A 13,467-nucleotide genomic window follows, 5' to 3' on the forward strand; every position below is an offset into this window, starting at 1 on the left:
CAATTAATGTTGTCTTTGACTCCTGGATCTAGCTAGCATTGTCACTTGAGTCATGCAGCAGCTGCACTGGCAGTCTGACCTGCTGCTGAATTTTGTAATCCCCTTCCATGTGCTATGAATTCAGAAAAACTCACGTGGTTATGACAGGTCTAGAAATATTTTGTTATTCCTGATGCCATCAGTGGCAGCGCCTGAAAGTGAACATGTATAAACACATGATCCTGTACAATGTTGTTTCAATCTAGCTCCAATCCATATGTTTCTCTTGACATTCAAGTGGCCTTGGGTCATGCCAGGTATGAAGATTGAGGCTGCAAATACTTGGTGACACTGCCCATGTGGCGTAAGCAAACCAATATAAAGGCGACAACAAATCCTGAACTGTTCCCCTTCGGGTTTTATATGTTTGTATGTGGGAGAAAATGAGCCACGGACCCTCTCCATTGGGAATAGAGACTGCTTTATGGACCATCTATTCCCCCTTATAATTATTGGCAATGATATCAAAGATCATCACGATGTCTAAACTCCCTTTTGTGGGCTGTTATGGATAATCGTCTGGACTGAGACTCTATTCTTACTGTCTAAAAGGAGACCTAGTGTTCCCCGCTAGGACTTATTCAGAGTTGGATGAGACCGGGACTCTGGGAGGGGTGGATGAGGTCACTGCTGCAAGGTGGTCTCATCCTGCAGCTTGGAGTTCTTTTGAAAATAGTTTATGAGACAAATTCAACAGATTTGATCCCAGACTCTCTGGGTCAGATTAGAGTGGCATACTCATGCAAAAATTCAAATTTGGCCAAGAATGTGTTGGGCTGCAGGGTGGAATGTTGGGAGAGAGGACCACCATGGGCCGCTAGTGCCCTTGCACATTTTTCTGATGGGCGTGCCAAGACTGGAAAACCCTGATTGCCCTTTACCTGGCCATTTCTTGTGATTGTGTTTTCATCACTGCAAACAGCCTTGAGGAATGAGGTGACATCTTCCCCTAGACAGAGAGGGCTTGTTTCCACTTGTTATAAAAGCAATGAATCCCCCAAGCCCAATGTCCCTCTCCTGTAATGTAGCCCCCTGCGTGTCCCAACATCCATGACAGAGCCTTTGCATCACTCCGTGGGACTTAGGGGGCATGACTTTTTCCAGGAGTAATAAGGCCACCTGTCTCAAACCCAGGAGTCTTTTGCCAGTATCCACGAAACTGTAACAGGTTAACTTTTTATCTTCTAAGTATGGTAAAATCTCATATCCTATCAAATTCTTGACAGTACCTTGTCTTTTCATTTCCTTAACAGTGACTTTTAAAGAACACAAATTTTAAATTTGGATAAAGTCCAATTCATCCTCTTTTTTTTTGGATTGTGCTTTTGTGTCATGCTTAATCACTCTGCCTAATCCCAGGTCACACAGATTTTTTTCCTGTGCTTTCTTCTAAAATTTTTTATACTTTTATGTTTTACATTTAGACTTATCGTCCAGTTTGGATTAATTTTTTAATAAAGTATTATTTTAAGTCAAGATTCAATTTTTCTTTTTTTTGCCTATTGATGTTCAATTGTTTCAACATATTTGTTGAAAGGTTGTCCTTTCTCCACTGAATTGCTTTTTCATCTTTGTAAAAGTCAGTTAGCCGTATGTGTGTAGGTCTATTTCTGGGCTCTCTTCTGTTCCATTGATATGTGTATTTATCTCTTCTTCAATACCACACTGTTTGATTACTGTAACATTATAGTGTAATAATTTAAAAAGTAAAATAGATAAAATGCAAGCATAAGACTTGATTCTCTTTATATTACAGAATGTGTTTCCTGCAATGTGGAACGGAGTGTAATTCATATCCTATACTTTATGGCATCATCCATCACATACTGCACACAAACATATAAACTAGCGAGTTCCTTAAATAGTAAATAGCTAGATAGTTGGGTTATAAATGCTTCATATTACGCAGAAAACTTTGGTGGATTATATAGACTTTTAGTAACATTTGGGAAAATTGGTTTGGGTGAGCTAAGAAACATTACTTTCCCCACTTAAATTAATAAAAGATAGGCTTCTGCTATCCAAAAATGCGGTATCCAACGTATTTTCAGTAACAGATTAGATTTAAATAATGATGAGTGTCTATTCAATCTTTTTCCACACTTGAAGTTCTAAATAACAACGACAGCAACAATAAGATTTTCCATTTCCATACGCCTTGTACAAAACAAATCACACTCAACTTCTCCCCAAAAGAGGATGCCCAAAGTCTTACAAGTTACCACACCCAGCTCTAAATTTAGGATTGTTGACCCATGTTCATTCCTCTTTAAGTTCACCATAATCACGTAATACCCACAACACGCACACACACACACACCCAAAAATAAGGAAAAAAGAAAATATGAACAGCTACTTCCATTTTGTTTCTGAAACTAGTCACAAAGCCATAGTTGGTATTTGTAACTTATTTCTTCCATTACTCTTTCCATTTTCTCTTGCTCTCAGCCAGTTTCTCAGCTATCAAGTTCTCTTTGCTTGGCAGGCTGAGATAAAGCTTCATTACTGAGAGGTTTGAGTCCTCAGTGGTCCTGCCTATGTGATGTTGCTGTAATCTTTCATTAACTTTGACCACTGAATGTGGCAGTGTTAAGAGGAGCCCCAGAGTCTCAGTCTTAATTCTCCCAGCCTGCATTGTGTAAGAGCAACCAAACACCCCCTTGATTATCAGGATCAATCACACCAATCAAACCCATATTTTGCCTGTTGGACCAGTGACGCATGTAACTCAAATGGCTAGGTTGTGGTCTCAACAATCTGTTCGATGGAATCATTGTTGTTTCTTCCGGTAGACTAATAATCAGACCTTTAAATCAGCAGAGGCCAAAATCAAGGGGACATGAAGAAAATACTTGCAAATGGATGCTGAATAGGCAATTCACCACTCTAGATGATGGAGGATAAGGTATGACCAGTGTGAATTCTGTTTAGCCCTTTCTTGCCTTTTGCTGTAAAATGAGTTCCTTAGCAGTGTGTGTGGGCTATCATAATTGTGAGTATGCCCATGAAAGTGGTTCTGGCTGCAGTGTTGTAGTAAGAAAAGGCAAGTCCATACTCCCATCCCTTCCATGATGGAAAGGGTCCAATGCAATCAACCTGCCACCAGATGGCTTGTTGGAGCCCCCTCCCACCCCAAGGAAATGGTGCGTATTGGGAATTTGTTATTGGCCTCTGCTATTGGCAGGTCAGAGTTGGACATTCAACAGTTCTGATAGCTACATCAGCCTTGGTGAGGGGACATCCATGTAATTGAGCCTATGCAGAGCCTCTGTCCCTGCAACCACGGCCACTTCGCACATGGGCCCCTGAGCAAGCTTCAGAGTGGGGCTGGCTGACATTCTTAGGTAAGTCATCTTGTTCACATGATTATTGAGAGCCTTCATCACAGTTGATGCCCTCTGTTGGGCATTTATATGGAACACAAATGTATTCATACTCTGTGGCCATTCTTAGACCACATATGACTTCTCCCAAACCTTCTTGTCACCAGTACTACAGTTTTTTTCTTTCCAAGTTCCTGAACATCAGACAGTGTAGAGCCATACCATAGGCAATTTCTCCTTCCAAGCAAACTGAACAACCAGATATACCACTTGAAATTATGTTCTCAGGGAAGATTTTACTTTTTCACTGTCTTTCTGGGCTACTCCTGTGTGGGGCTGGGATGCCACAGCAATATGCTTCCAGCTAATGCCCTTATGTCAAAGCTGTACATCAACAGATTCCTGACTGAGTAAAGACATCCATCCTCACCAATGTGGGTGGGCATCAGCCAATCCCTTCAGGGCCCAAAAGGAACAAAAAGGCAAAGGGAGAATTATCTCTCTTCTTGGGCTGGGACATCCATCTTTTCCTGCCCTCAAACATTCGATGAAGCTGCTGGTTCCTAGCCTTCGGACTCCAGGATTTACACCAGCGCCCCTGGTTCTCAGGCCTTTGGATTTGGACTGAATTCTGCCACTGGCTTTCCTGGTTCTCCAGCTAACTGACAGCAGACTGTGGAATTTCTCAGCCTCCATAACTGTGTGAGAAAATTCCTATAATAAGTCTTCTCTTATATAGATCTATATATATCCTATTGGTTCTGTTTCTCTGGAGAACCCTGACTAATACAACTGGATATAAAGAGGTCCCCTATATTAGTTTGCTAGGGCTGTCATAACAAAGTACCACAGACTGGGTGGCCTTAACAACAGAAATTTATTTCCTTACAGTTCTGGAGGCTAGAAGTCAGAGATCAGGGTATCAGCAGAGTTGGTTTCTTCTGAAGGCCTCTCCTCTGCCATCTTCTCAATGTGTCTTCACATGGTCTTCCCTCTGGGCCTATTTGTGTCCCGATCTCCTCTTCTTATAAGAACACCAGTCATGTTGGATTAGGGCCCACCTCAATGACCTCGTATAACCTCAATTACCTGTTTAAAGGCCTTGTCTCCAAATACAGTCACATTCTGTGATATTGGGGGTTAGGACTTCAGCATATGAATTTGGGAGGGGCACAATTTAGTCCATAATGGTCCCCATGAAACCGTAAGTGCGGATGGGCAAAGGGAAGGCAGTGTGGCAGGTATAGGCACACTGGAAGTGTGAGCCACTGCTCATGTACCTTACTTGCACTTTCAGAACCTGTTCAAGGCCAATCCACATATATCATTTCCATTTCAAGAGCCCTCTGTATTCTTCACTAGCCAAACAGGTACATCAAACAGGGATGTGATAGGGTTCACTACCATGGAATTTTAAAGTCTTGATGGTGGCCCTAATTTCTGTGAGTCCCCCATGCCTGCAATATTGGTTTTGGTTTACTATTTTGACAATATAATGGTTAAGAGCATGGACTCTGGAGCCCGCTTCTGGTTTAAGTTCCAGTTTACCAGTTATTAACTGGTGACCTTGGGCAAGCTACTTAAGCTTTCAATGCCTTGATTTCCTTTTCTGTAAAATGTGTACAATAATAGTACTTACTTTGAAACTAACACGATATTGTAAATCAACTATACTTCAATAAAAAAACAAATTATAAAAAAATAATAATACGTAAAAAACAAAACAAAACAAAAGATAGTACTTACCTTGTAGTGCTGTTCTGAGGAATAATGTGTTAATGTATGTAAAGTGCTTGGAAGAGTATCCGGCATGTAACAAGTGCTGTATTCATGTTGGGTGTTACTGCTACAAAATTGGAAAGGAGGATAAGTTCCAGGTTTCCACCTGGCTCTTCCTAACAGAAAAATTCTTTCTCCACAGGTCAGGGAGCCAATTGGGGTGTTTTGCCAGTTGCTGGTTTTACCTGTTACAACTTTAAACCCAGGAACTGGGCACATTACCAGAGAGTGGGTTTGCACACCTTCCTGGCCCACCATGAGCTGGATTTAGGCCAAAACTCCATTTGTCACTTGACATTCATTAACCCTCACTCTGACTGTGGGCACCAGTGGTGCTCTGAATCCCCAGGATGAGTGCTAGCTCAGAGCCGTTGTCTAATAATCCCTGGAGAGTGTGAGGATTTTTATCTCTCCTCTGCACAGTTACCTTGGGAAAATGCTGTGGGTCCTTTGGGGGGTAACTAGGAAGATTTACAGTACATAATTCCAGTGTTACCATAGCATCCTTCCTCAAGGCTCCCAGTCTCCCCTTCCTCCTAGGGACCCTGGATATACAACCTGAGGGGCTGTGACACTCTATCATGGTGCCCCAACTTTCTGTTTGCCAGAATTCTTTTGGTTAAATGGGTCATGCTTCTCTTTCAGTCCTAGGGGCCCCATGATTCAAGTAATTACCACCAAAGATCAAATCACTCAAAACTTAGAGCCTTAAAACAACCACCATTCATTTAATGGACAATTGTTGGGGGTTGGCAACTTGAGCTGGGCTCAGCTGAACTATTCTTCTGCTTGTGTCAGCTGGACTCTCATGTGTCTGTCATCAGCTGCTGCTAGCAGTCCTGGTGACACTACTTCTAGGCGTTGGTTGGCTGCCATTTGGGGATACAGGGATAACTGGGTCATGTGTCTCATCATCCAGTCTGGTGGCAGCAGGTTTACAAGAGTAGCAAGAGGCCAGGTCCCAATGCATAAGCACTTTTCTAGCTTTTGTCTGCACTATTTTTGCCAATGTCCCATTGACCAAAGCAAGTTAGAAGGTAGCTTCAAGAGAAATGAAACAGATCACCTCTTGACAGATCTGCAATGTCAATGCAAAGTTATGGATTCAGGGAAAAGAAACATTTGTGGCGATTTTTTCTCTGCCACAGGCACCAATCCTCCTCCCCCCATTCTGGAGCCCTAGCCCTTTGCAGGCAGATCACTCAATTTCTTTAGAGAAACGCTGTTCATTTGCATCCAGGAGATAAAACTCTCCACTGGTGATGGAGGAGGGGAAGATGGTGGAAGTAGAGCCCAACTTATTCAGCCATTTTCCAAATAACTTTTAAACTAATCTTCTCCTTTTACCTCATCCTCCCATGTCCACTCTCCATACCTGGTCCTTCTTCCCCCAAAGTAGCTCTGCTTCTGCTGCAACCTTTGCCTGAGATTTATTTTTCAGTTTGAGCCAATCTGAATTCACTCCAGTAATTTATCAGACACTTTGGGCCACTACCCTCACCCCTTCCACTAATTTTATGAGTGAATTTACCTTGCATTTCTTTATAATTTTTTCTATTTGTTTTGGAAAGGTAAACACCTTTGTTCCATTCAGTGTCTTCTACTCAAAAGCCTCTCATTAAAGTTAAATCTATTATCTCTGGACCAATATAGCAGTTAAAAACGTTATATTCCTCCCATACATACTAAGAGTGGGTGATTCAGACAGAAGAATCAAGGTATATGCGCTCTATTGTGGGAAAGAAGAGCTAAAAGATTGTACAGTTTCACAAAAACAATAACTGTGGCCTATTGCAACTATTTTATATTCGTGATGTCTGGTGTGAGGGAGAAGGAAGCATTAATTCCTTTGTTTAATGCATTACCTGAGGCTGTTTTGTGTACTCTAGGTCTCTCCTAAAGCTGGGGTTGAGATTTCATCATTTTCTGGCTGCTTGTGCTGTTCTGCCTGCCTTAGGCAATTTTTTTTTTTTTTTTTTTTTTTTTTTTTTTTTGCGGTACGCGGGCCTCTCACTGTTGTGGCCTCTCCCGTTGCGGAGCACAGGCTCTGGACGCGCAGGCTCAGCGGCCATGGCTCACGGGCCCAGCCGCTCCGTGGCGTGTGGGATCCTCCCGGACCGGGGCTCGAACCCGTGTTCCCTGCATTGGCAGGCAGATTCTCAACCACTGCGCCACCAGGGAAGCCTTGCAAAAATTTTAATATAAAAACGAGCAAAGGGACCAGAGCTTGGGCAGCCTGAGGGGCAAGGAGACAGAGGGGAAGAGAGGGGAAAGTTGCTTAACTCGCCTCTTCCCTGCTGTTGCCACTGCCCCGGGATCTCTAGGACCCTTTAGTCTGCATATTAGTTGAAAGCCCTCCCTCTGCCTTCCAGTCAGTCATCCAGTCCGCGGCACCCTCCTTCCTTTTGAAGCCACTATAAATGACCAATGAACATAATATTCAGACTCAACTGTAATCAAATATAAGCAAATTAAAATAATTAGAATAATTATTTGCTTTGCTTTTCGATTAGAGATAATAAAATAATACATCATAATAATATGGGTGAGGGTGTGGAGAAATGGACAGCCTCATACACTGCCTGAGGGAGTAGAAATTGGTACAACAATTTTTACACGGAAATTGGAAATACTGATTAAAATTAAGACTTCAAATCTTTTTTTAGCTTGTCCAAATGTTTACATATATATATATATTCAATTGAAGTGTAGTTGATTTAGAATATTGTGTTAGTCTCAGGTGTACAACAAAGTGATCATATATATATATATATATATATATATATATATATGTATGTATTGTTTTTCAGATTCTTTTCCATTGTAGGTTATTACAAGATACTGAATATAGTTCCCTGTGCCACACAGGTCTTTTTTGTTTATCTCTTTTATATATAGTAATGTGTATCTGTTAATCCCAAACTCCTAATTTATCCCTCCCCTTCCTTTCCCCTTTGGAAACCATGAATTTGTTTTCTATAAGACTGTAAATCTTTTTTTAAAATTTATTTATTTATTTTTGGCTGTGTTGAGTCTTCATTTCTGTGCAGAGGGCTTTCTCTAGTTGCGGCAAGCGGGGGCCACTCTTCATCGCGGTGCGCGGGCCTCTCACTATCGCGGCCTCTCTTGTTGCGGAGCACAGGCTCCAGACAGGCAGGCTCAGTAGTTGTGGCTCATGGGCCTAGTTGCTCCACGGCATGTGGGATCTTCCCAGACCAGGGCTCAAACCCGTGTCCCCTGCATTGGCAGGCAGATTCTCAACCACTGCGCCACCAGGGAAGCCCAAGACTGCAAATCTTTTGAAAGAGTAGTTCCTTATATACAAATGTGCAATGAAATCTGCACATATGAATAATGTCTAACCTCGCTAGTAAACAAAATATGCAAATTAAAATGAGATAGCATTTTCACCCTATTAGAATGTCCAAGATTTAAAAGAACATCGATGCTCATTATTATGAAAGTTGAGGATGTTCATGGATACCTTAGTACAAGCTGTGTGAAAGACAGTTTGACAGTATGTATCAAAATCATTAAACAGGTGAAAACCTTTTGATACAAGAATTCCACCTTTAGGAATGTATCCCAGGGAAATATCAGAGACATGTACAAAGATATGCATGCAAGGATGTTAATCTCAACACTGTTTATGATCGTGAAAAATTTGAAACCATCCAAATATCCTTCCGTTAATTACTGGCAAACCATAATGAATAATACACCGTATTATTGATCATAAGGAATCAATATGGAGGGACTTCCTTGGTGGTGCAGTGGTTAAGACAAAGGAGCCCAGGTTCGATCCCTGGTCAGGGAACTAGATCCCACACGCATGCTGCAACTAACAGTTCGCATGCCACAACTAAGGAGCCCGCCGGCGCAACCAAATAAAGAAAGGAATCAATATGGAAATATAAGCAAGATACATCATTATTTTTAAAAACAACTGTCAGGGCAGTGTGTTAGTACGGTTTCATTTTTGTTTTACAATTTGTGTGTGAAATATGTATATATGCCTTGCTTATTAAATATGCAAATAATTGATTAAAACATATACCAAGCTGTTAATAGTCTTTCTTTCAGGGGGTTATGATCCTAGGAACTTTACTTTTCTCATAATATATACTTAAGTTTTAATGTTTTACAAGCAATGAGTAAAACAATAATAAAAATTTAAGAAATTTAGAAAAGTTGCTCAGCTTCTCTGATAAATAAAAGCAAATTAGAAGAATAATGAGATGTAATTATTGTCTATGATGTTGAGGAAAAAAAATTCCAAGATTAACACTCAGTGTTGAATAGAGCCCTCATCTCTAAACTTCTTTGATTAACCACATGTATTAGTAAAACTTTTTGACCTCAAACACTAAATGTATATGCTTATGTGATTGTTTTTTATAAATGAAGATGGGATCATGTTATTCATCCTCTTCTGCCACTTGCAAATCCATGTGTACAGTGATGCTCACTGCAACAATTTTTGGCATAAGAAAAACTGGAAACATTCAGAGCGTCCATCAACAGGGGATTTGTTAAATGAATTATTGAACATTATTAGTCAGCATATGTATTGGTGTAATAATCCGTCGTCAAAGTGAGTGAGGTAGTTGTACATTATTGACACGGTAAGAGCACTGTATCAACACATCACATCTGGAAGTACATACAGGAAACGTAACCTCAGTTCACGGCGGGGGAGGGGTGAGGAATTGGGAAGCTAAGCAGGGAATTTGCTTTCCATTGTTCTCATTGTGCTGCTGACAATCTCTAAAAACTTGTTTGTATAACTTTTCCCATTAGCAGAATACTACAGATGTAAAGCAAAAGCAAAAATAAGACGCTTTAAGGAGTAAAACAGAATGCACACATCTTAAAGTTAAATTAGTGGGTTTGGTGTATTTGTACTAGCTCACAATTGAGGATTGAAAAAATTCCTAAAGGGATTTGAGGGAACAGGAAACGCGTTCACGCTTTGAAGCTGCTCAAGATCGTGCTTATGAAGGAACATTTCTAACGTTTTGAGCAAGTTTCGTTTTGCTTCCGTTAAAATTTAAAAATTAAAAAAAAAAAAAAGACCACCGGGGTCAGGAAGCTATGTCTCCCGGGTGCACTGCAAGCCCCGCCCCCTCCCCCTGTTCCCCCTCCCCCCGGCTCCCCCCCCCCACCTTCCCCTCCTCTCCGTCCCGGGGCTCCTGATCCCTGGCGCCCAGCCCGACCCCGCCCCGCGCGGCCCCGAGGCAACTTAGCCCGGCGGCCCGGCGGGGCACCAGGGACCGCGGTGGCCCGAGCGCAACCAGAGGAGGAGGAGGGTGCCCTCCGTGCAGCGCAGCTCGCATCTGCGGCCGCGCGATCCACCTCCCTCGCCGATTCCCCCGCGTGCGTCCCTCTGTCCGCGGAGCCGGCGGGAGGCCCCGGGCTCTGGCCGCTGTATGGGAGGCCAAACCAGACCGATGGCGGCGGCGGCGGCGGCGGCCCTCTCGGGCCTGGCGGTGCGGCTGTCTCGCTCGGCCGCGGCCCGCGGCTCGTACGGCGCCTTCTGCAAAGGGCTCACGCGCACGCTGATCACCTTCTTCGACCTGGCCTGGCGGCTGCGCGTGAACTTCCCCTACTTCTACGTCGTGGCTTCAGTGATTCTCAACGTGCGCCTGCAGGTACATATTTAGAGCAACTAACTCTGTGGCATTGGGGGGTGCCCAGCAGGATGGCTGACCTCCACCCACCAGTTCAGCCGCCCTAGAGCAAAGCGACCAGCTCGCCTCGCGCACACAGACTTGCCGGCCTGTCTTGCCAGTTGCCTCGTCTTTTCATATAAATGCGCCGCTAGAAGTCATTTGCAGAAAGCCTGCAGTGTAACCAAAAAAGCCTAAGATATAATGAAAAGTTGAATCTCAAGGAAATAGCTAATTCAAAGAACAGAACCTAAAAATCTGAAAATCCTCAGAAATATTTGAGAAGTTCTTGCATCCATAAAACAAAAGACAGCACCGAAGGCAGGGAAATGACAATAAGCACAGGATGCCCTAAGGGGGGAAAAAGGAAAAGTTACCAACAACTTAAAAAAAGATAAACTGTACAAGAGTGGTCCAAATAGGAGGCAAGTCCTCCAAATTAGAAAAAGAAATGAATAGACTTCCGACTGAATGGAATCGATTCTAGGCGACAGAAATTTATCGCATGATCCGGAAGGCATACATTTCTTCATCCTAAAAGAAACAACAACGGCAAACAGAACCTACTGGGAAAAACAAACATTTCAAACTGTACAAGGAGAGCATGCTTCACATATGAAGCAACCTCAGACGTGGCCTGTTTTTCAACCGTTGCCTGGAGTGTGAGAAAGGGAATCTGAACACCGGCACGTGGATCCAGCCTCTGCAGTCACAGAAAATCCAATCATAGCGTTCAACTTTGCTATTCAGTGAACAGTGTTTAAATAATCATTACAATGGAAATATTAGTTATGCTTTTTCATTTTTAGAGTAAATCACTAGGCAACCAGGGGAGACTTAATTATAGTTATAGAACAGAGTGGGAATGTAAACCAACTTTGGCAAGTACAGGCAACAAGTTGGCAGGCAGAGAGGAGGAAGTGGAACAGTGGTGTTATTCTCCTAAACTAGGAAGTCCAGATACTGTCTCTAGTTGAAAGAATAAGACAGATTTAGGGGTTAGATTTTTAAAGTGAACAAGGTAACCAACAGAAGAATTAAAAATAGTGATATATGGAGGGGGGGAGGAAAACCAAGGGGACAGCAGGAAGTCAGCAGAAAATGCCTCATGTCATCAAGTTAAGAAATAGTAAGAAAAGCATATTATTAGGAAAAATGGAGTTAACCTCTAAACAGACATGTAAAAGCTTTTGCCTCTGGGTTGGGAAAGCAAAAGTTGAGAAGGGTGGGTGGGGATTTACTGCTTTTCATTATATGTCCTTTTGTACTGGTTGATTTTTCTAAATCCTTTATATGCATGTATTACTTTGATTAAAAGTTAAAACTTATTAAAAATGAATTTACTGCAATTAGAAGGAAATCTGGGGGAAGGGGGGTTGGGGAGTGGTACGTGAGTCCAGGTAGATTCTGCCCTCCTATCTTTCTGCAATAGTGGATGCATATCCTAAAATGTTCCTGAATGATCGCATGAAATATGATTTCCTTGCTTTCCAAGCAAGCCATAAGACCATAAGGAAATGCCTCATGAAATGGCCAGTAATCTTCAGGTGGCCCAGAGCTTCCTTACTCTATGTAACTTTTCACGAGCTAACGTCTGCAATGTCATAGTTAAAGTAAAAACAAAAAGTGTGATTTAATTTTTCAAAACTGAAAAATTTAAAAACTGAAAACTTGGACAAGTACCCCGTGATGTTTAGACAAGGTTCTTACATTTTAATATTGATCATAATGGCAAGACAGAGGAAATAAGCTAAATATACAACGGGAGCTTGGCTAAATAGAAATAGTCCGTCTATGTAATGGGATACTATGTAGCTATTAAAAATAAGGAATTATATTTTATCCATGTGTACTAGATGTTAAGTCACCTCACCAATGACTCAAGTGATTGAGCCAGAGAGAAATATACATATATATTATATAATATACATTTATAGACTCCACCTAGTTATAGAGAAATAATAATACTTGCAAACACTATTGCACACTTACCATAAGCCATGCAAGGTCCTAAGCACTTTATATACATCATTGCATTTAATCCTCACAACAACTCAGAGATGAGTGACTGTCATTACCCCCAATGTTCAGGAGAGGAGACAAACATGGAAAAGGATAGTGGCAGAGTGATGAAATACTGCCAACAATATTATTGTTCCTACTAATGTGAGACATTCATTGCTATGATTCGTTTTTTTCTTAGCTTTTTTTTTTTTTTTTTTTTTTTTCTTGCGGTACGCGGGCCTCTCACTGTTGCGGCCTCTCCCGTTGCGGAGCACAGGCTCCGGACGCGCAGGCTCAGCCGCCATGGCTCACGGGCCCAGCCGCTGCGCGGCATGTGGAATCCTCCCGGACTGGGGCACGAACCCATGTCCCCTGCATTGGCAGGTGGACTCTCAACCACTGCGCCACCAGGGAAGCCCTTTCTTTGCATTTTTAAATTGAAGTATAATTGACTCACAACGTTTTATTAGTTTCAGGTGTACAACATAGTGATTCAATATTTTTATACGTTACCAAAGGATCACCCCTGTTATGGTTAATTGTTAATTGTATTTTTATTATTTGAATTGTGAGGCCTCCTTTTTAAAACTTTAGTGTAAAAGTCACTATCCAAGTGGGTGGCATGGATGCTGGAACTTTGGGAACACAGGGCT

At 42.1% G+C, this 13,467-nt stretch overlaps 1 protein-coding gene across 1 annotated transcript; it reads left to right on the forward strand.

Annotated features, from left to right (window-relative positions):
- The first annotated feature begins 10,402 nt into the window (after positions 1-10,402).
- LOC307180855 (small integral membrane protein 10-like protein 3) lies at positions 10,403-12,060 on the forward strand. Its single transcript, XM_079911386.1, has one exon. It carries the CDS (start codon positions 10,571-10,573, stop codon positions 10,802-10,804), a length of 234 nt encoding a protein of 77 aa, XP_079767512.1. The 5' UTR covers positions 10,403-10,570; the 3' UTR covers positions 10,805-12,060.
- The last annotated feature ends 1,407 nt before the right edge of the window (positions 12,061-13,467 follow it).

The sequence above is a fragment of the Stenella coeruleoalba genome (assembly GCF_951394435.1).
Source record: "Stenella coeruleoalba genome assembly, chromosome: X".
NCBI lineage: Eukaryota > Metazoa > Chordata > Mammalia > Artiodactyla > Delphinidae > Stenella > Stenella coeruleoalba.

What these genes read in the sequence shown, in the direction of transcription:
- LOC307180855 (XM_079911386.1), top strand. Translation starts at nt 10,571, where the DNA reads ATGGGAGGCCAAACCAGACCGATGGCGGCGGCGGCGGCGGCGGCCCTC.